At 37.3% G+C, this 24,553-nt stretch overlaps 1 protein-coding gene across 1 annotated transcript in view; it reads left to right on the top strand.

The window, feature by feature from the left end:
• The first annotated feature begins 212 nt into the window (after positions 1 to 212).
• Positions 213 to 24,553, top strand: part of LOC110384460 (protein bark beetle) — a 28,238-nt gene continuing 3,897 nt past the window's right edge. The window contains exons 1-7 of the mRNA XM_021345748.3: positions 213 to 959; positions 15,672 to 15,835; positions 15,922 to 22,133; positions 22,223 to 22,434; positions 22,520 to 22,655; positions 22,737 to 22,956; positions 24,107 to 24,232. Coding sequence (XP_021201423.3) covers positions 600 to 959; positions 15,672 to 15,835; positions 15,922 to 22,133; positions 22,223 to 22,434; positions 22,520 to 22,655; positions 22,737 to 22,956; positions 24,107 to 24,232 — 7,430 coding nt within the window. The 5' untranslated portion in view covers positions 213 to 599. The remainder of the gene's footprint in view (positions 960 to 15,671; positions 15,836 to 15,921; positions 22,134 to 22,222; positions 22,435 to 22,519; positions 22,656 to 22,736; positions 22,957 to 24,106; positions 24,233 to 24,553) is intronic.

Genomic DNA, 24,553 nt, shown 5'->3' with positions numbered 1-24,553 from the left:
ATAAAGAATTTGAAAATAGTCTTTAAAAATAAAAAGATAATTATTTTTGTGATCGCTAATTAAATACAAAAAGGTTGAATTGTTTCTTTTACATCAATTTTTATTTAAAAAATTATTAATATTTAACTTCTATAAGGAAAGAACGAACGAATGAACGTCCAATGAATTGTTTACTCGGTCTCACTATCGTGCATTCGTGACGTCATTCACAATCAGGCCCGTAATCCGAATAGCCCTGTGGAGGGGAGGAGGCTTTTGATAGAATGAGTGAGTGAGGCTGTTATGCGAGGAGGGAAGGGAGGAGGAATCAACACGAAACCGGCCAAACGACTTCGTTCAACGGTCGCGCGGCAGCGCGCATTTTTGCTTGTTTTATTTTTACTAGCCCCACCTTTGTTTCGTTATGAATTGTTTTGATTCACAATTCCCAATTTACGTGAAGATTCATTTAAAACTTTAATGTTTATTTATGAATATGTGTTGTGTTATATCGGGTCGAGTTACCTGTGCGATGTTTGGATAGGTGTTGAAATAGGTTGCTGCAGGTGAGGAACTGTAGTAAAAGTGAAATGAATATTTTTGTGTTCAGTTAGTGAATAATGGAGTGCTGTAAAGATATGGGTGTGCAGAAGAGACATAGTCAGTTTAGCGACACAAAGTACAAGTGGAGGACAGTATTAGTGTTTGTAACGGTATTGTGTTGCTTTCGTGAGTGTAAAGGACAAGAGTCTCTTGGTTCGGCGGACCCTTATCTTCTGAACAAGTCGTCGGGTGTAACGGAGTTGCCGGGCGGCGTGCTGACCGGCGGCCGCACCGTGTGGAGGCCTGATGGTAGCCCCTACATGCTGCGGGATGATCTGCTCATTGAAAGAGACGCAGAGCTGGTGGTGGAACCAGGAGTCGAAGTCCGGTTCGCGCCGATGATCGGCATCACGGTGCGCGGGAAGCTAGTCGCTGTTGTAAGTAAACAAACTATAATTTAGGCTACCAACTTCTTTGCTTCAATTTATAAAAACAAAAACTCCAAAATCAATTTTATCTCAGCTTTCAAATCTGTTCAGCATAATTTCAGTAGTTATTATTCTATATTGCTTCTTAGTAACTGGTTGTTGCAGTCGACAGTAGACACCTTTGCGTGCTAAGTAATTATACAGGCTTGTTAGTTTGTTGCCGTTACTCAGGCTCACTAATGAAGTGTCAGACTTTAGTATTATTACCATGTCGCTTCATTAGCATTACGTAGGTAGTGTAACATTCGTCGAGTTAGATTCTGGTTAGATATTAGAATTAGAAAACAGCTCTTCCAAAAGGATCCTTCTGCCAATTTCGGCTAATTAGTTTCCAATTCACCCCATTGATCCACAGGTACCTAACCCAAAAGTTAGCAAGAATGACGAAAAAGCAACACATTTGACTACAAAACATGATCAAAAACTAAACTTATTCTCTGTGAAATAAAGACTATTTTGTTGTGGCTCTGCAACTTGTTCTCATTCCCAAAACTCCTTTGTCCCGTAACTGTGATTGGTTCCAAAATCAAAAGTTTAAAATGAGTCTAACACAATTATTGATCACGTTATCCTTCGATAAACAAGCGTTTGATAAGTATGATAACGGCACGTACCTGCGTGCCTTGATAAGGGCTACGTATCGAGCCCATTCAACTGATATTGATTTACTCACCTGTTTGTGTGTCGAGCAAATATTTGATGTATTTACTTTTATACATTGCGAAATCATTATGCTTTTCTATGAAGCACTTGAAACATTTTTTCGCAAATATTTGTAGGTACCAAACATGAGTAACATTTGTCTTTATTTCACGATCAAAAGTGTTAACATTACGTTCTCGAATGCAATAATGCATCCACAGATCAACTGAGCATTGTAATGCGTATTGAAGTGAACTTTAATGAACTTCGTGGTGTTCCTGCTCATGCTGTAAAAGGGCAAGCTACGACTTTAGTTCGCTCTTCAGAATAAACTGGTACCCATTTCATATTTATGGTCTTGTCTAGTCCAGAACCTATTGATTTTGCTACTATTACACGTGTATTTCGAACACGTACGAAAGTATGAGCTTCTTAAATAACATCTTTGTTGTTTATGTCTCGGTAATCTTCATTTATGATTATTATTTTATAATGCATCTTCAATAACTAACAAGGCCGTAAAGACTACAATATACCTACAGAATGTATAACCGTTTCTTATATAGCCAATACGTGCTTTCTGATACTTAAAGCCGAGAGAGTTACTTTATTCAAAACAGTAATGAATCATGCAACAAAATGCTGATGAGGGACACGTGTTAATGAAGGGCAGCTGATGCTATAAAGACGCCGGCTGTACCTGACCCGTCCCGACCCCGGGATTGGGGCGACATCCTTTCGCTAATTCAATCAGCTTGAACAAATCACTACTGTGACCCCTCCGCAAGTTTTACGATAGACAACTTCCTTTAGATAATCCGGGAGACTTTGTTCCGGAGTTTTTTACGATTGGGAAGGATGTGGAATTGTAAAAAACTATTTTTTGTGTCATGAGATTATGAAATAAGACACTAAAGAGGTGGATATCCCACTAAATCGTTAACCAGACTGTCCCAGTTTTTGCCCTTGATATTGGAGAAAAGATTTATACCTATTAGAAGGAACATAAAGACATCCAAGAATACCTGTTTTATAAAACGAACAAAGAACGTGCGAAAGTGCGAAAAATCGAATTGATGAAAATATTTTTATGACGATGATGACTCATCCATCATTGCATATGCAACATAACGCATATGGCGCGGTACGGTAATGCATTACTGAATAGAAGATTAAATTACGCATGTCGGATTCTCTACGTAGAACTCACGCATTTTGATCAGAGAACAGTATCCCACGATCGTCCAGCGTGGTCAACAAAGTATGAGTTAAATGAAAGGAATATAAAAATGTGTACTCTGAACTATTTTAGCTAATGAAGGTTTAAGATAAGATTCCTTCACCAGAACTGCATTAAAGTGGTAATTAGACTAATTGCAAACAATTAACTTCAAGATGTTGATTGTTTCCAAGTTAAAGGGCTTACTGTAAATTTACAAAGCTTTGGAATTCAAAGCCGCTTAATGGTCCTTGCCCTAGATGTTTGGAACAGGAATTTTAAACGCCCCATGCATTTGCAATTCACATAGAATGCTACTGACATAATGACTTCTCTGTATTAAGGCTTTTGTTTGTGCGAGCTCTTTTTCAGCAGTTCGTGATGGTAAACATTACCCAAAATATCACTTTCTACTTCGCATTAGCACGGTTTTATTTTAAAATTACTGGTTACATGCTGTAAAACGTGATTACTAAGTACTTTCACTTCTTGCAAAAATTATGCAATGAAACCACATTTTTGGATGATCTCAACATTAAATCTACCAAGAGCAAGCTATGATTGATACGAATTTGGGTTGTGGTTTCAGTAACACTTTTACCTTCTACAACAATTTTGTTATCTGACCTACCAAAAACCTGAACGCTATGGCGTTTAGGACTGTTGATATCAAAATTATGTCAAGATCTGTAAACAAGATAAACTAAGTATTAATGGTGTGTACTTCGTCGTAACATTTCTGTGTCTTAATTGTTGTAGCTTTGACACGGTTTAAAGAATTTTTATCCTTTGTTATCGTCATTCTGAGTGCTAGGTGCAAGCTGCACCTGCCGCCTGCTAATGACCCCTTATCGCTAACCGTAATCCATCTGTTTTGAACTACAGTTATTAGAAGACGTTCAACGGTCTCAGTTCAGTGGCTATCATAACCTATTTGCTCTGATACCGTACAACAACCTTGAAGGTATGTAGCGGCGCCATCTGAATCATAGGGAATTGGATTTGCATTTAATGACCCTTGCCTTCACTCGTTTGTACTTAAGTCCTTTGTTGTTAGCTATAAATTATCTTCATTATTGTTTGCAGGCAAATATAATGGAATTTTATTACACCTTAGATATTTCTAATAGCATAATTACAAGTTAAGTTAAGTTTTGTACTTACCTGGACGACTATTTTAATCATGGATTAAGATGATATTCATTATAATGTCAATAGCTTATATCCTTCGCATAAATGTACCGGCCTACCAACGTATTTTCTCATCACGTTTCATCATATGTGATGTGATTCATTTTCCTACTCGGTTCCCTTATGACTCAACTAGGTAGGCACCGTTAAGGGCCTTTATTTATCAGTAATGAGAAAAAGCGTGTAATTACTTCGCATTTCTCGTATTGTACAAACAAAATAACCAAATTCTGAAATTGTCTCCTTTTAACAATGTATTTGCTTGATTTACTTTTACATTGATGACATTTGTAAACTACTTACAGTACCTACTATTTCAGAATATTGGATTGAATATTACATAGTGTACTTCTTATTACGTTGATAAATTGACACCGCCAAAACTGAACTAATTAATCAAGACTTAACTGATACCACAGTAAATCAAGCAGACCTTTGATAACCTGGAAGATTGCAGTTTCTGTCTTCCAAAATAAATCATTGTAGACTAGACCAATGTAGGTGATATTTATCACTCTTCCTTATCTTGGTTGCTACTTTTCGATATATCACACAAAAGTCTTCCTTAGCACAAATTGAAAAGTTGCCCAAAACAAGGTCGTCAATTAACGTCACACACAGGACAGTCATGGTATTAATGATTTCTTTGAATCATTTCGTCGATACCTTTAAATAGTTGTCGTCATCGATAGCATGATTCACGTCCTGTTATCTTGTAAATGACAGTAAAGACCCGTTAATTAAATTTTATTAGCGGTAGCAACTTGCTCTAGACTGCACTCCTTTGAGGTTGAACTACCTGGCAAGTCATCGATGTACGAGTACATCAGGTTAGAAATTCTTCGAGAGTTAAAGAAAGGTTTCTTACGAAAATAAAATAACGTAAATTCAGTAAACTATGAAATTATTTCCAAATTCGCAACAGAATTTCAGTGAAAGTTTGACTGTTACTAAAAATATCTGAACGATTCACGCTTTCTTTCATAATACGTAGGTAGTAGTTAGCTTGCGGGTAAATGGCCTAGATGAGTCACCTAGCCATATTTGTTTACTTGACGCTTCCTATCACCTCGTAAATTAAACATTAAATACTAAGAGTCACCGTACTTCCGTTATGGTATTGTTCATAACTGTTATCAGCTACCATTTGAGTACCCACATTCCTTGATAGTGATGACGTTAATAAACTTGATATTGTTCTGCGAAGGAACTAATGTCTGTCATACGTCCTAAAAATAAGATAACTGTTATGTTAACTGAAGTTGAAGAAATCTTACTTTGATATCAACACTCATACAATGGTGTAATAAAAGAAAGATGACTAAAGCAAAAAACATCGGAAATTGCTCCAAAAACTACCGTGTCCAACAAATCAGTAGGAAATAACGCAGTTAATCGAACGCGAAGAGAATTCTTTTGTTTGGGATATGTAGCATTTTCTCTTAATCATCTTGTTTCGGTTATTTTCGAGGTCACGTTCAGCTAACAGTACTGAGCAGGGCATTGATTTTGCAGCTAAACTGGGTTGCGGTCGGGAGTGGTATGGTCTGTTACGCAATTTCAAGCAGGCAGTCATACTCGAGTAGCCATAGGGAAATAACATCCACAGTGATTTAAAATAGGTTGGCGCTATTATAAAGTAAATAACAATATGTATGTAGGTCAGGAACAACAAATACTTATTTTTAAGTCCCGTCCAGTAAAGCATAGCAAGATGCGGAAAGACAGTGAAGATATTCTTGAAAGGAACTTTATCCAATAACTGAGTATTACAAAAGACCCAAAAAATTCACAAAACAGTTATGAAACGAAAGATTTGTAACAACAAAGAACCAAGAAATAACTCGTGAGAAGATGATCTGACACGTTTTAGCTGCAATTAACCGTCAGTTTCCATATAGATAAGCCTTCGTTTTATGTGAAAGACCTTGTGCACCAATGAATCCTTGCAAATTCCGCTTCTAATTGCTAACGTTCGCCCACTTTGGAGATGTCTATCATGCGGCATTACGCGTCTCATCCACATCTACACTACATGTTATTCAATTAGTAAATTACTTTGTTTGGCAAATATTTCCTCCTTTTAGTCCAAAACTCCAAGTGTTAACTAGTTCTTTCCCATGGCATTGAAAGAGTTAACAGACATAACGTACTTAAGTACTTAGATTCTAATATGATTGCTTCAGTATTACACATGTTTTGTTATTGCATTTAGACTTAGATTTACGTGGCAGAACTAAGTTCAACGTTTCTGAACAGGTTTAGTTATAATAATAACAAGCAAGCTCCCAGCAAGTCAAGATTTACGATAAGAAACGTTACATGCACTATTATAACAACGATCGGTGTTTTTCGTCCGTGTTATACGAGTTGCTCTAAATAATCTACTGGCAGTTTAACAAACGGCCTGGAAACCTTTGCAGTTGGGTGTGAGTTCAATGTCTTACGATATCACGACGATCTCGTTACGGGGCCTGCAGTTACGTCTCGCTTCATGGTTGTGGATCATAGTGAACCGTGATTTGCGATGCGTTTAAGTGACAATTTCCTCTATGATTGTATATTTGTGTGTGGTCCCTGTTGTCCAGTTACTGAAGTTATGCTTTGGAACAGTGGATAATAGAAGATTGAATTGCAAAGCAGACACAATGTTGTTGTGAGATCGATTGGAATCAACAAAATGTGTGTATAACGCGCGCAAGGAACTACCACAGTAAACTGCAGTTATACAAAGCAGTTAGTTTGAACGTTCTACCGATGTCTACAGGTTAGAGACATTTTTGGGTATTGATCTTAAAAGTTCAACGAACAGTAACCGTTGCAATTCAAGACCCATTTTGAAATTGACGAGCGTGTTTATTGTAAAGAAATTTTGCTCTAATACAATTTGTTCCGTTTTATGCAACAAATCAGTTTCGCACGATTTGAAAGTTAAGCTTAACCAAAAAATTATTCGTTGTGAAATACTTATAAGTGTTAAAGACAGGTTTATCTAGTTCAATGGTTTAACTTGACTGTAGATTGCATTTAAAATTATAGGTCAATTTTATTCAAGCTTAGATGTAGATTAGTCATGATGCAATGAAACCATTTTTAATCTATTCTAGACTGAATACTAGCCTGAGAGGCAACAATATATTATTATTGTAAGTTAGGTAACCCATTTATATGTACGTAGTAAATGGAAATTGAAATCCAGTGAATGCTTTGCAGGCAACTCTTGCGCAAGACGCATGCATGGCGCAGAGTGTGCATTCATACACACGCCCTGTGAGCCTGTGTAACGTTTAGTACTTTATGACTCAACGTTAATGCGACTATCCGTAATGCAAAACGAATTAATCATATGGGATGATGATAAGCTAATCTTTAAAGATCGCAGAACTGTTTGCAAACAACAGCCCCGGATCTTCAATTTTTTTTAGGCGGGGCAAAAACTGAAAAATGCCGCCCCGCCTACATACTTATGTTTATTTTCACCAACGAAAGTAACTTTTTTGGTAGGTAAAGGACTTAAAAAATGTGTCCAAATCATTGTAGGCAGTGCCGGTTTTAACTCTAACAGCTCCCTGGGCGAGATTTCTACGGCGCCCTCCAACTGCAATTCAGACCCATACGAAAAACAGAGACATTTGTAATTATCGATTGAGCGAGCGGAGCGAGCGCGAATTTTTTTTATAGTTAACAAGTCAAAGCAAAAATTACGTAAAATATAGCCAAATCGTACATAAGTTATTGCTGGTTGGTGAATGCAAACCACGGGAAGAAAGCTTCTGATTGCGTGAGCGAAGCGAGCCCCAAATTTTTTGTTATATTTTGGAACTCAAAACAAAAATTACTTAAAATGTAGCCCATACGTACATAACCCATACATCTTTGCTGGTGTTGGCGCCTATGTATTAAAATTTTGGGACTTAAAGTAATATCTACCTTAAATAAGAAAGTTCATATGGGAACTAGAATTTACTTTCTTATTAATAAAAGGAGTTAAAAACGACGCTACCTTTTTGCTAGGGTAGACTAAAAAAATTGAAAAATAAAAACAACTGTAAAGGGAAGCAAGCCCGAAAATTTTTGAGTTTAGGATCAGTAAAAGTCTTAAACATACATACATAATAAAAGGCATCCGTGAAGTAAAGAAATCGCGAGCGAAGCGAGCGCGAAAATTTTGAGTTTTGGGACATAAAAGTAGTGTTTGTTCGAGAATTTCTCAAATTTAACGCGAAATTAAACACAAATTAAAAGAAATCGTGACTGGATCGACAGTCAGCTGTATGTGTTTGTTTCTTCGGTGCTCCAACTTTTTGTTAAATTGAGAACTCTAAAAGATTTTGAGGACTTCATAATTTTTTTTGCTACATTTGGCTTTTATAAGGTAAGACAGCGTGAATTAGACTTCTGAAGCTAACAAGGTAGGTAATGTCTGTATAATATTGCGCGAGCGAAGCGAGCGCGGAATTTTTTGAGCCTACGACACAGAATTACCCGATTAAGTACATTGTCAAGCAACAAGTAGTCGCGAGCGTAGCGAGCACGAACTTTTTAAAGATATTTGTTTGAAGACTCACAAATTAAACTGGGAATTATGTACAAATAAAAATTAACCATGATTAGAGCGAATGCCACTTGTGTTCGTTGATTCGGTGCGTCTATAAAAATAATAAACCATCAGAAAAATAGGACATACATTTTCATTTAGCCGTGAGCGAAGCGAGCGAGAATTTTTTCACTTAGTTGGAGGATGTTAAAAGTGAAAAATAATCTAAATGATCAATTGAACAAAGCGAAGGCAACTCTTTTAGAAACTTTGCTAGTCAGTACCATGATACAATGGAACTTCCTTATCAAACGGGTGTAATTTCATCGAAATTTCCTGATGGTGGGGCGTCCCGCGGCGCCCCTGAGACCGAGGCGCCCGGGTTATTGGCACACCCTGCACCATAGGTTAAGACGGTCCTGTCCTATGATGTAGGATTTAAAATCAGGCAGCCGCCTGATTTTGCCGCCCCCTGAATTTGCCGCCCGGGGCATGGGCCCCGGCTTGCCCCCCCCTAGATCCGGGGCTGGCAAACAACGAAAACAACTAAGAACTCTCTTCATTAAAACTGAAGTACCTAGCTAATGGTCCACAGGGATTTATGTTGTTGGACTTTTTCCTCTAATCATTTATTCAACAATTTCACTAATTTATTTACATATTAATGCATTAAATTAATATTCATAATTAGCTACACAAATTACCTCATTTCCTATAGCTTGCACCGGTATTAAACTCGAGGTTACGTCGCCGCTGGTTCGAGTCAGTGGTTTGCGTAAAATTCCTCATTCATTCACGAACTTGGTTCAAATTACGATAAGTTTTTCTTTGCAAAAAGGTTGAGTTAGTTAACGGCATAAGGCTAGCACGATTGTTCGACTGATTTGAAGCAATGCCATCGTTTTTGCAACTAGTGTCTTTTCAGTTGCCTATTGCAGATAATTAGACTAGGATAATCGAGTCTAGTGCTGAACATGCATTAGTTATGTAACTCAAAGTTAGAACTTTTCCGCGTTTCCATTCAATAAATTATTTTTCTACCCATTACGATACCAAAGCATCTACATTTAGAATCCATTAGATGTTAGCAATAAAGTTCGTGGCCCAAATAGTCGAGTTCAAAGATGAGTTAAGAAATAACTAATGTCTTGGGATTTGAATGGCTGGCATGCATGTGGTATGTATAACACTCCAGGGATAAACATGTGGGACAAAGGCCATTGTGTAATCCCAGGTGGACACAATAAGTGTTGTCGGCGATGTTTTTAATCAATCATGCTACAAAGACGCGAGGAATGTCAGTAGGTATTGTGAAAAGAAGTGTGATGTGATGAGTATGGTAGAACCACACCTGTAAGAAGTAAAATGATTAGGTGTAGGTACCGTCACTGTTTACTTTATTGATATGAAATTGATTAGAGATTAGACACTTATAACGATAATGTCGAATAACATAAACTTCCTACATATTTTGGAGAATCATTTCTTCATATTTATAAACACAGAGCTTCATGTCACTAATACTAAATTTTGAAATTTTTCTGGTACCTCAAGTCACCATTTTGCCTACAGAAAAATAACCGGGACAAGATAGTGCGTGTTTTAGTGTCGCTTAACATTTGGCACGGGAGATACCATCGTCCCGCTCTGTTTGCGATTGTGAAAAGCGTGACAAATGGACTCGCTTTACGCCGATCTGTGAAAAAATACTCGTGACTCCAAAACGCCTCTGTTATGGTGACATTTCCTTTGAATACTTTCTGCAATTTCTACTAACAAAAACTTATGTTCGAGGGTTGATGACTGACTGCGTTTGACTGTAAATCACGTTGAAGCTGTTAATAGGTGAACAACCTAGAAGTATTTGCACGCCACGATTACTTACCAAGTCAGGATCGTGATGTCGTGATCCATTATACAAACTGCTTCTTTGCTCACCTGAGTGGGGTTCATATTACTGATCGTTTTATATTGGGGTAATGAAAGCTAGTTAATATTATTTTGTAGAATGTCATTACTGAAATGAAAGGCATTATGGATAATACGTAGATTAAACTTTCAAGTTAATGAGAATCTAAATATGTAGCTACCTACCATACCCATGTATGGTACAAATACATTATATGATAACCAAGGGTGATTTTAGAGCTATCCAATTTAAATTCATCGTTTTCGCCGAACATAGTACCTATTGTAAAGATGACGATGTCGAACCATATCTTGTGCTCGATTGTACCCACCATATATGACTTGACTGGGGTCTTTGAATGGTTTATTACGAACCAATCTTATAATATCTTGCCATTCATTATAATCTGAGCAATATAAGCCTTGTAGATTTGCATTTGAGAGTTCATAATTAGCGGCGTACCTATTTATACGTACGCCGTAGTTAATCTAACGCGATTCTAGTCTAATTTTCACTTGACTTGCTTCATTAATCAAACGTGTAATGTCAGCTACCTCATGTATTGAGGCCAGCTGTCCGGTATTGGTCACATTGTGGCCCTGGTTAGAGTTATCTTTGCCCAATCAATCCTGTCTTTCGAAAATAAAAAGGGGTTTATGTTTCCTGGAAATTGTAACATAGCTCATTGTTTGAAATGATAATGCTTACGAAATTATTCGCAAAGCATTGCAGACATTGTTATTACAATTTGGCACCTTCGACATCGGAGAACAATGAACTTTTAATGTGGAGGTCATAACTGTACCTATTGAAGCATCTATTTTACTTTTGTTTTGGGTTTTTAAGTCAATCCTTTGTCTAGTTTTAGTCTGTGCCTATATTAAGAACTTTTTCCTACTATCTTCTCCTACATTCTCCTGGATACAGTTGTATATATGTATAGTTATATATATATATATTATATTTATATATGCATAAATATATATTTTTATTATCTTCCACTGATGCTCAAATTGTGTTGCACCTACCACTTCTATTTCACCACCACCCTAAGGTAGACTGGCAGAGAACGCCTAAGGCGTTAAGTCCGCCGTTGTACAATGTGCAAAAAGTATTTTAAATAAGAAATGGCCTGCTCACTTAAGCCCCTGTTCTTTTAAGTTTAGGATTCTTGATATTTGTTTATGGTCTATCTACAATTCATAATCATCTTCTGGTACGTATATTTAACTTTATGATTTTGTTCTGGTTCAGTTGATTACTGGGGCTCGACAGGTCACTCTACATTGTATTCATTGTTTATAGTTTCCTGTTGTTTATCAAATTAAATATGATATTCACATGAGAGTTCATATCTAATTACTATTGTGAACAAAAGCTCACAGCTTTGGCATATAAAGGCCAAAGGCAAAAGCTTTTTGTTTAGGCCACTAGCTACTATATTGTCTATCCTAGAACCTATAATAATAGCTGTATGTTACTTATTGATTTCCTTCAACATAACAATGTGTATTTCAAATCTGGAAACAAATTGCTCTAACAGTGTTTGTTTTGATTAGGTAAGTCCCTACAGCCTATAGGTAGTAGAAACGTGGTTACTTTTAAACCAGCCAGCGTGATCGATCCATGGGAATCCAGACAGCCATAAATAGCAGTTGTATAAATTACTTGGCGGATAACGAGCACGATCCATGGTGAGGCATGGTGCACGGAGAAATCGGCGGAAGCACGGACCGCTAGTCCAGGCACTTTGTTAGAGAATTTCTCCTCTAATCAGAGACCAAGTGATCAGGCCCTTTGTAATTAGTGCACAAGAAGCTTAATTAGCAGTGTTACTAGATTGTACAACATGTTATCAAAGCCTGTGTGGCGTACAGTAGTACGCTTAGAAAGGTCTCTTTCGAGTTTAATTAAAAGCAATAGTATTTCTAACTATAGCAAAGGTTATCTCTTAAATCTTATAATAGCAATGTGCTTATGTAAATAATAGGTAAACAGGACAATATACAAATATTTTTTTACTAAAACAATACCTATCCTCACCTGTCGTGAACCCTCATTTGTGATTCCACGCGACGCGGCCCTCACAGGAAGTCGTCGCCATAAGACTTGGAATTTGCCTTGAATGTCCCATAGTTATACTAATGCCATGTTGGTGTAAATTCACCGTTGGTAATGGAGTTTTGTTTATCACTTCTGCATAGTTGGGAAAAGGCTCGGGAGAAGATGATATGTATTTGAAAGGCATAAGTTACCTATAGACATTATAGGAAAGAACTTTGATTAGGGGACAAGAAATTTGAAACATCAGTATTCAGAATTGGGCTCTAGGTACGTCTTTTGAGAGACGTTCATAAATATAGGGTACCTACTGAATTTCAGAAGAAATAAACATGAATGCTCTCCTACCTAACGGAAAAATTATAATTCGAAATATCCCAAACAACGCAACAATCATCGAAAAACTACCTACTCGCTGTCCAATTTCCAATCATACATTCTAGCGAACTCATGCTATATTGTGCAATAGTATGCTCATGTAACGTTTTATCGCATTACTTTGTTGACTTTGACCTTCATATAATAATATAGTCTTGAACTTGAATATGATACATGTAGGTTAACTTTCACCAAACTACGATCGCAATTTACAATTTTCAAATCGATACTTCTGCATTACCTACTTTGGTGCAGGCTTTTGAGTCTTTATAGAAGTTAACGTATCTATTAATTGCAGTTAGACTGCAGCCTTGGTAACCTGAACGGTTGTTTCACCTTTCAAAATCGCAAACTATAAGCACGCTTCCAAATTCACAACCTACGGCCGGCTGATATCATATGTCATTGCCATTGGCTTACGTAATGTTAATAAAAAAGTATAGGCACTTATACCTATTTAACAATCAAGTTTGGTGTGCCTGTCCATCTAGATTCTTACTGCTTGCGTAAATATGTATATTGGCAATCAGCTTATGTGACCTTCAAAACTTCGATCCCGGTTTTACTTCTTCTGTGCTGCCCGTTTACAAAGAAGTACCTACTGAGTCTCTTCTCTTGTCTACCCTACTGAACCGATTTGAAAAAAAATCTGTCTTAGAAATGTACATTCTTCCCGAGTAACATAGGCTATATTTATCCCGATACGGACAGTAGCTCCCAAGAAACGCTGGTGAAACCACGGGAAAATGGCTATGTTTAATAAGATGTGTTGTAAAAATGTTAAGTTTAGCGTGTCCAATAACAAAAGAAACACGAAATCTTAAATACTCACCACGCTTTATTGCTGACTCACAGTTCAAACCGGTGTCCTTGCCTCGTCCTTTAGTTTCTTTACCGGTGTTTGATCTTATGTGGGGGTTTTTATGACTAGTAGATAGTTAGCCACGCGTAACGATTTAACGGACGTCTGGCGACCTGCCTTAAAATATTCTGGGTGACGTGTACGGAATCATAAAAAAGCCTTTTGGGTATCGTTTTGTCGTGCTCACGCGAGACTATACCTAGTTTACTTGTGTTCCTTTCAAGTTTGGGTAAAAAGTGGAACACATTATCGAATGTGTACCACACTTCTTACTTGTTTTTTGGTGTAAACATTTTAAAATCAAATCCTGTGTGTAAAATTGCTAGCCGATTGCAAAATACTCAACGCCTACATGCCAACCACCTTCGACAACGTCTAGACTAGACCATTCACAAGTAGATCGTTTAGCATAAATATCTGGTCATTCATCCAACAGAACCACACAAAACTTTCTACTGAATTGAAATGCTAAAAGTAGGACTCAATTTCGCGAACATACGTTTTTTAAACCGATATTTATGAGTCAATTATGTTGGTGTATTGTCGGTCGTTCCCCTAATCGGAATTACATCATGCGCATTCCAATTTAGCGACGGTTAGGTAACAGTTGGGCAGTAGATCGTGACTGTATGAATAGGGTGGTATGAAAAGGCAGGAAGCCATTGCGACGAAGTGCAAGGGCGCATCGTGCGTGCGCGTACGACGGACGGCGCGATCGCAGGCGCAGCATGATGTCATGTGACTGTTGCATTCGAGTCGATGACCATTGTTTAATAATTTAATGTAAATATATGCATTTTACGCAAACTAGCCTACTTCTGATGTATTGTCTCTACGACGGTTGGCTGATAACAATTTATTGTAACATAATTAAAAACAAATATTTTTTGTACAATTAATTATACTATAACAAATAGATCGACAAGTCTCTGTCATAAGAATATAATGACCGAACAAAATGAGTTCATTTAATTATTGTAGGTGTGGATAATAAAGATGTATTACTCTACTAAATCTTAAAAAAACCTGACTAATTGTCTGTCTTCCTATAATTTTCGTTTGCAAAATAATATATTGCAGTGCAGCCTTTTTTACCAAAGCTCCATTTATCATCATCGCCTACGCATGGCTAGCTACCATCCGTTTTGCAGAGATAAGAAACTTTTTCTCTATTTGGACTTCCCGTCTATTTTATACTTGTTTATATTTTTGTCGGTCTTTCCGTTGCAGTTGCTTCACGCGCAGGTGGATTTACCACGGACTTCGTTTTAACAACTATCAATAATATTGCTAAATGTGTTTTAGACATCCGCCTATTCTTCTTGGGTTACCCCTTGTGCGCTTGGCCGACTCTCTAATCGATGCCTTGTGAAATACAGAACAATACAATGTGAACATTAGATTTGCACGTTGCACATCCCTTTCACTTGTAACATGCTGTTATAATGACATCTTTGATCCATATCGATATGTAGGGTAGTTGGCACTCCTCATTTTGTTTTGCCTAAAAACTTCATTAATTTGAATCTTGCAATATCAATATTTTATGTAGTTCTGATTTTCTTGATTGTGAGAAAGTACACAATTTGAATTGTCCATGGGATCATATGAACTTTTGTTCCACATAACATTATTCACGCTGCTTTCGTTTTCTTGGTAAGCGTAATTTTAGTCGAGTAATATTTTTATCGTCCAGATCTTAAAAAGAATAACAGCCATTTACTTTCCTGCAGTTCCGTCGTCTAATGTTGAATCGAACTTAAGAAGATAAATTGGCTCTCATTAAAACACGAATTTTCATAATTTATTTTTATGTCTGAATGCTATCTGGTGTCTTTACATATTATCTCATTTAATTCCAGGGTGAACATCAAAAAGGGATAACCTTCACAAGTACTGAAGAGCCAGATAAGCCTTCAAAGCCTATACCAGATATCCGTCTGGTAGATGGACCATCCATCTTAGCGGGTAGAGTACAACTGTTACATCGAGGAAAATGGAGATCAGTCTGCACGAATTCCAGAAAGTATGAATTCAGAGAAATATATACAATAAAGTTTATATTATTACTAATTGAAGATTATAATTTATACCTGTTTTCTTTCTTTTCAGTTGGACTGTCAACGATATGGAGACAGCTTGCAGACAATTAGGCTTCATGGGCGGATCCTTCTACAATTGGATCGATCGCCAGCCCGGAAGAAGAGCAAGATTATTATTTGAAGAGCCTAAATGTAAAGGAACAGAATACGACTTATTCCAATGTGACTGGAACTCCAGACAACTCGGTTCAGGCGTTTGCGACTACCATCCCGACCTAGCAATTCAATGCTCACCCCACCATGATGTTAATGATCTTGGTAACTCGAGAAGACATTGGAGAGGGATACGCTTCGAAAATGCTATCTTTGAACGAATTCTCACTGCAGCAAATACTCTGTACGTTCCTACATCAATGTCCAGACTGATGCATATCACTATAAAATATGCAGGTCTAGGTAGAGATAACAATGCAACAAGTGCCTTAGATGTTATAGGAGTCCCACCGGTCATGGAAGACATAGAAATATCTAACTCCGCCTTCAACGCGATAAATGTGACGTCACCCAACGCTCCCATCGTTATAAATAATTGCACGATTCAAAACAATAGAGGATATGGCGTGTATGTGAACTCTACGTATGGTATGGCCAAGATCGAGAATTGCTTGATTCACGACAATGGTGGCGATGGGGTCAAATACGTGGTGCACGAAATGAACATCGATGAGAGATTCGACAGGAGTGAAATATTTGATTTATGCACATTAGCATCGACACCGAGCCAGACGTTTCCTATTCAAATGTCAATTGAACAATCAAGATATTCTAATATGGAAAGAGATTGCCATCAGAAGTTTTACACTAGACCGGACCATGTTTTAACTTTGAGTTTCATTAAACTGCTGACTAATCAAAACAACACAGGTGAACTATTTGTATACGATGGATTAACAACAGACGACAAACTCTTGACAGCATTCAATATTAGAAATCACACGCGACCGCAGAGCGTTACGTCAACAAGGAACCGCATGTACGTGAGATTCCGAGCTAACACGCGGACGGATATTACTGGTTTTTTGAGGTTGACATCAGGTATTAGCAAAACGTACGATTTAAATGTAACCGATACAATTATATCCGATAACAATGGCAGAGGCGTGGTAATAGAAAACTTGAGATCACAAATTCACATACATCGTACCTCAATATCCAATAATAATCATGTTGCTGGTCTTCAAGTCGTGAGTGGGGCTGGTGATGTAAATGTAACGGAAAGTCGAATATCGTTTAACCAAGGTGACGGTGTCAACATTACCGTAACTGGAGGAAACAGAAACATATCAAGAAGTATTTTAAGTTCTAACCAAGGCTATGGTATAGCAGTCTGGATAAATAATACTCAAGAAACGGAATATATTCCAGTAAACCAGACAACTGCAGTTGAATATTCAGAAATATTCAAAAACTTAGATGTAGGAATATTACATGGAAACTTTTGTGGTGACAGCTGGGTTAATATTACTGGAAACTGGTTTAATACTAGCGCTGAAAGTACGGTAGAAATATCTACCTGTTGGAGACTTAATAATCCAACTAGATTGCTCAATTTGCAAGTAGGTCATAATAGATTTTACGAAAACCAAAGAGTACCTCTAAAAATCCAACCGGCTCTCAATATAAACGGAAGGATTGAATACAATTATTTTGAACACGGCAATTATGGTGCAATCGTTATTCTAAACAGAATAGAAGGCAAATATTTAGAAGAGTTTGAAATTTTACCGGCCCGATTCCATATACAACACAATTACTTCTTTGGAAATAAGGGTCCCTTCGTAGTGAACCTTGGACTATCGCCTTATAGTGATCTGCAATATATTCTATTTTCTAGAAACTTCCTACGAGACAATAAAGTACGAGAACCGTATGAGCCTCTAGAAGGCATATCATCTAGGCTAACTCCTAGAAGTAGAGTTGCAGCGACGATTGTTCTAGCATCGAGTAATATCGATGTCTTCAGAAATATCATAAATAACCCAGAAGCTCAATATGAAATTGGTTCGCATGTCGAAGATCAGAGTAAGATATTAAATTGTACCTACAACTGGCTTGGCTTCGGTGAAGAGGAAAAGGTTTACAACAGATTATTCCACAGGAAAGATAGATACAACTTAGCCAAAATTGTTTATATGCCTTATTTATTACATAGCAGTAATCCTGGAGCGACGCAAATAAATTATAATTCACTTTATGTTCCTCAATTTAACGTCCCCGGTACCTTCACAGTTGGAGGTGAAGTCGAAGGAATAGAAATACTTCGTCAAGGCGAATACGATGTTGATAAAGACATTAACATTCGTCCCGGAGGTAAATTAGTATTACAATCAGGAGTCACATTAAAATTCCCTCCAGCTATAGGAATAATGGTTGCTGGGAAACTAGACGCAAGAGGAAAACGGCCCAATGATATAACATTTACCTTAAAAGAAGAAGTAGTGATGACTAACGAAAGCGTTTATGAAACGGATTTTGAGCCAACAACACCTGGGTATACCGAGCCCATTGTGCCAATAAGACTTTTAGGAGGCAGAACACAGCATGAAGGTCGATTGCAAGTGAGGCTCGATGATAAATGGGGCACGGTGTGTAATTACAGGTGGAACATAATTAACGCAGCTTTAGTCTGCAATCAACTCGGCCTCGCTTTGAATCCAGATGATTGGTTCCTGGAACCTAATGAAATACCATCAGCAGGTTTGACAGAAGATATTATTTTGTCCAACGTCGAATGCTCAGAATTTGATAACGATATTACAAAATGTAAAGCAGAAACTAAAGATCACTTTGAAAATTCTTGTACACATGAAAATGATGTAGGTATCAGATGTTACGAGACAAGTTGGGCTGGTGTCAGATTCAGTGTTATATCTGAAAGAGCAGATTTACAGTATGTCACAGTAGAAAAAGCCGGACTCTTGGACTATTCTTCTAATCTTTTCAAACCAGCCTTACAGATAGATTTTGCTCGGCACAGCTTAGAAAGTATCAGAATAACTAACAATTACCACGATGGATTAGGTATACTTTATTCTGATTTATATGGAGCTGACGCAGTTAATACAGTACGTAACTCAGAGTTCAGCTATAATAGAGGAAGCGGTATTAGTTTCAAGCAACTGGGTCTAAAAGTGTATGGCTCCGTGATAGAAAATAATAATTTGGCTGGAATTTCACACAATCCACACATTCCTGGTGCACAGCAAAGAGAAATTGCTGGCTGGTTTAATTTAGATCCTGGATTCAACATGGACGAATCTAATTATCACCCAATTATGATTCCGGAATATATAACTGACATAAGTTTAGTGAATGGTGAAACAAGGCACATCGTTTTCACAAAGCGACAAGGAGAAAGTGTTTCAAAAACATACAACATAAAATGCAATCCAGGTTACGTTCTTGGACTACAACTTCTTAATCCTATACATAATTTTTCAACAGAAAATATTTGCATTTATGATTCGCAAAATATAAACGAGGCGAGTACTAAGTGGTGCCTGGATCGCGATCTGTCGACATTTCCGACAACAAGTAGCAGCTTCGGTGTAGTCATAACATATGAAAGTGGAACGAATGCTCTAGGAGGCGTTGTGTTAGTTGTGAGCACAATCATAGCTCCGGTACAAAATCTTAGAAACAGAATAGTAAGAGGACCTGTGCCTACACTACAGGTAGTCAACACCAAAATAAAAGGCAATACGAAAGGAATCAAAGCTTTGTACTACAATCGTTATTTAAATGAATTAGGAGACCACTTTCTACGGAAAGCTAATGAAAGCATTAAAATATTCAGCTGTGAAATTGCGCACAATAAAGAGGAAGCCATCTACGTTAATACTCCATTCTGGGATATTCACGAAAGTAACATTACGGAGATCACTATTATGGTCAACAGCAGTTTGATCACAGATAATGGCAAAGGAATATTCCACTTTGCTAGAGATTTAAGAAGCTCAAACAATTTGTATCACTACATACTGCAGGATAATACAATAGAAAGAAATAAACAGGGTGGTTTCGACGTGAGCTTACCATATGTTTGGCAGTACAATGAAAACTTTACACATTCCGTCTACATGCACAATAACACGTGGCGTAACAATCAAAACTTCGCATTGATTGTAGATGGCCATTTTGCCGAAGTTAACATAACAAAGAATATATTCACGGATAACAATTGCAAAACCGGGCTAATATCCATTCAAGGTATGGAAAAGAAAATGATGATTGATGGAAACTTTATTGAAAGGAATAATGGTCAGTTTATGGTGAAATTCCATATGGACAGTCAAAGTGAAATTATGGGCTTAGTTTATGCTCTTTTCATATACAACCAAGTGAAGAATAATAGGCATACGTTAGCACAAGTCAGTCGAGGTGCTTTAATAAGGAATGTTGAGCCGACATACGTGATTGGATTCAAAGGAATACAGAAAGTTAAAGTCAGCAGGAACTTATTCGGAAATAATGCACTGGAGTACACACTGCTCGCCGGCATTAAAACAGCAAAGATCAATAATTTATTAGATGTAACTGAGAACTGGTGGGGAAGCACGATAGAGAAAGACATTAGGAATCAGATATTCGATTTTGATGATTGGAATAACCATGCTATTGCTACGTACTTACCGTATTTACTTGAAGATAGCATTGATTCTAGTGTGTCTGCATCGTTCAGCCCGGAGATAATTGTGGATACAAACGAGCTGGGAGGCAGATTATTATCAAACTTTACTATTGAATCGAGAATTGCTCCATACACGGTGAGAGCCGATATCACAGTTATGCCAGATGCTATTTTGACTATAAGTCCAGGTGTTATTTTGGAATTTGCACCTAATGTTGGTATACTCGTCATGGGTAACCTTCAAGCTATAGGCCATAGTCAAGCGCCTATAGTTATGCGACCTATGACTCCAGCAACAAATGTAGAAATTAATAGAATAGAAAAGAGAGACGTTAGTCAGTATTCTTCAATCCACCACAAACATAGACGGCAACTAGAATCACTGACCGTACCGAACTCTATAAGGTTGTGCACTGGAAGAAATTGTTCTATCAACGATAATACAGCTGAAAGAACAAATGAAGGTTTTCTCGAATACTATAATAAAACCACTCTTCAATGGGTACCCATGTGTGATAATCGCTTTACGGAAAGAAATGCTCAAGTTGTGTGTAGGGAGTTGGGTTTCGATCCAATAAACGTGTTCTTTGCTCACGACAGACGTGTCGAATATCATAGTAATTCTTTGTCGAGGATTTGGTCTTGGCCAGAGCCTCTGCAGTGTGTCGGCACGGAAGATCGTTATGAAGAATGCCCAATAAGACTGAACGGACAACTATATGGTCATAGACATGAATGTAAATGGGATTCTGAGTTCGTGTTCATTCACTGTGGTACGAGAAACCTAGAAGAAAATCTGGAATATTGGGGTGGCATAAGATTTGCTAATCCAGAATTTGAGTATTCTCTTTACGAGCACCGTATTCACGACCACCATACACACGAAACAATGAAGAAATCTGAAAGTGAATTAGTTCACGTGCAAATAATTGGTGCTGGTATACTGCACAATGAGAAATCTCCAGCCGTACAAAGTATAATTAAGAATCCTAGAATACAGAATGTAAATATAACAAAATGCGCTCATCATGGTATTAATTTAATATCACCCACCGATTCTGTTAATATGATGTTTAATTCTGTGAATGATATATTAGGGGAAGGTGTTAGTGCCATATCGTTGAATGGGGAAGGTAGAGAATCTGATGAATCCAGTTTTACGCCGCTAAAAGATTTGAATCTTCCTTATCACCTGTTTTCGCTTATCGACATATGCGATAGTACTAAGATGATCACAGTTGAAGAGCGGGTCTTGCTGTACTACAAGTATGACAACAATCCTGTGAACTGTGTTAAGATATTCAAGAGCATGTTCCGAGTCAAGCCATTTGGATTTAGACTGCTTCAGTTTAATCTCTTCAACCACACTCAGAACTATGGAAAACGTGACTCTTTATCGCTTTACGATGGTGATATTTACAATATCACGGCACCGATGATTGGTTATTTGGAAAATGGATCTCCTGATGAAAAGAAGCTCTTCAAGACTGAAGGAGCCAGTTTGAGCGTTTCTTTGTTTGCAAATGGGGCATCTGCTGTCCATGGATTTATTGCGGAGATTGTTACTTTACCGATATCAGCTATTGGTTTCAGTAAGTATTTGATCACCATCTATTGCAACCTTTAAGCAAAGTCATTTGGGCATAGTACCTTTTTACTCATGACGTATTATTTTTTATAGACCGTGATGTCCAGCACAATATATCGAGCAGTGAATTCATCAAGAACAGAGATGGAGCCATAACGTATCAGTCTGTAGGTGAAGTGAATCCTCTGGTGGCTATCACAAGGAACGAGATCAAAGACAACTGTCTCAAGTTGTATGGAAACTTTACTTCATGCCCAGCAGCTGTTAGGGTGGATGTTCAGAATACTCAGACACTGGTATTTAGAGTAAGTATCTAAGATACACCGGTTCTGCAAACAGGAGAAGCACTAAAGTGAAATATTCATTTCTTATCTATTTATTGTCTTTCAGAATAACTTGGTGCGTAATAATGTGGGAGGATTATTAGTCAGAGCAGATTCCCGAGGATCAGCCACTTCGCTCCGTGGATGGATTCATAACAACTTGTTCTTTGCTAACCATGACCTTCCTTGTCTTAAAGTCGAAGGTATGTCTTCAGTTGCAATCACTATCTTTCATTTTATTTTACCCTTGTTTATAGTATCTTATTGGTAATGTATTCTTTCAGGACGCCAATCATCACCATACCAAGAAGTCACGATATACCGCAACTACTTCACTCGCAACAGAGTTCCTTTCAGTGACGTGATCATCCTAAGACAGGTGGTCTCCAACTTCACGTACAACTATGTTCATGATAATACTGGCATGAGGATCCTCGAGGTTTCAGGCTTCGATAAAGTCAGGCTGCCTATTTATCAGACCACTTCGCATAACGGATTTTACAAGTAAGATTTATTTGTCTTTTAGATTTTATGTATGTCAAGTCTCCTTTATTTTTCCCGAGAGGCCTATATTTATTTTGAGCAAGGCCTGAAAGTATATATATTACTTTAAAGGACAATGCTCAAAAAAAACCCAAGCCCGGCGCAAACGAAAAGTAACTCAAATTATAGGTAGTAATAAGTAATGAAATACTGCATAGGAGGCATCATCGAAATCAATGGCTAAATGTATGAAATTGCTATTTGATTTTTTAAAGGGGTAACATGAGCAGCTGGGGCTTATAGTTTAATTAAAGTGTTATCTGAAACAACAAATAAGTAATATGGCAAGTAATAAGCTTCTCCAAAAAGATAAATCAATACCGAAGTACAGGCTGCAGCGCCCACGTCATCGCGTCATGAGCGTTTTACATTACTTAGGGTGGGCTAGACATGAGGAACAGTTCGCGCATCCCGCAACATTTTTGGATCTCGTCGTGTTAGAAATAAAGAATCGATGACTTAAGCGTTATTATTAAAATGAAAAGTACATTTATATCCTGTTTTAGTTCTATCATCCTATTATCTAGTAAAAGTAGGTAGAATAGTGGAGAAGTTGCTATAAACATGTCATTATGTACACTCTTAAACCACAACTGTATCTGTTTGCTGTTCCTTTTACTAATACATTATGTCACCTCTAAAATCTTTTTTTTTTTCATTTCTTTATTTAATTCGGGGTTTTTATCCACATGGATATATCAACCCCATCGTACCCTCTAAATTCTATTGACATAAAACACTATAATTCTCTAAAATCTTGAGTAGCAATGTACCGCAGATGTTAAAATTCGAATAGCAATTTCACATATATAGCCACTGATTTCGATGATGCCCCCTATGTAATATTTAATTACTTATTTTTACGTATATTTTGAGTTACATTTCTTTTGCGCCGGGCCTGGGTTTTTTTCTCATACTTCATGAGCATTGTCCTTTCTACGTAAGTAACAATGAGTCTGTCACAAGGCAATAGAGAAAAATGTTTAGATTGCTCTTAAAAATGTCTATAAGGAAAGAACCTGGCACAGTTGCGAATATTTTTGAATTTCCAGTATCAAAAAACATGCTAAGAAGATCTGTTCACAGCAAATTTATTAAATCTTCATTTCAGGAACTATGCCACTGACAGAGAAGGTCGAGCCACAGTTGTTGCAGGAACAGCCGGTCAGAACTACGTCGACAACATATTCTTCAACCCCGACAATGATTACGAAATGATCACAGTCAACAGATCTATGTAAGTACTACCACCAGATAATAATGATTGGATTAATAGCTTCGATATTGTGATTAATAATTCCTATTTGCTTTTGGTAAATTCTCGCGGGCTTAAAATTTAGTCTTTATAATACCTAATGGATGTTTTATCCGATCAATCTTGAAGCACTTTGTAACAGGTTTAAATACGAGTACCTATATCTCGATGATATTATCATATTTATGAATATCATGATATCCCTTTCGAAATCGAATATTTATGCTTTTATTTCCCTCGCATGTTAATTATGTATTTTTACAAGGAAAGATAATTATCTTGCATGTTTTTGTTGCATGGCTA

Source organism: Helicoverpa armigera, chromosome 13 (assembly GCF_030705265.1).
Source record: "Helicoverpa armigera isolate CAAS_96S chromosome 13, ASM3070526v1, whole genome shotgun sequence".
In the NCBI taxonomy this organism is placed as follows: domain Eukaryota; kingdom Metazoa; phylum Arthropoda; class Insecta; order Lepidoptera; family Noctuidae; genus Helicoverpa; species Helicoverpa armigera.
Note: the sequence above shows the minus strand (reverse complement) of the source record. Positions and strands in the feature narration are given on the sequence as shown.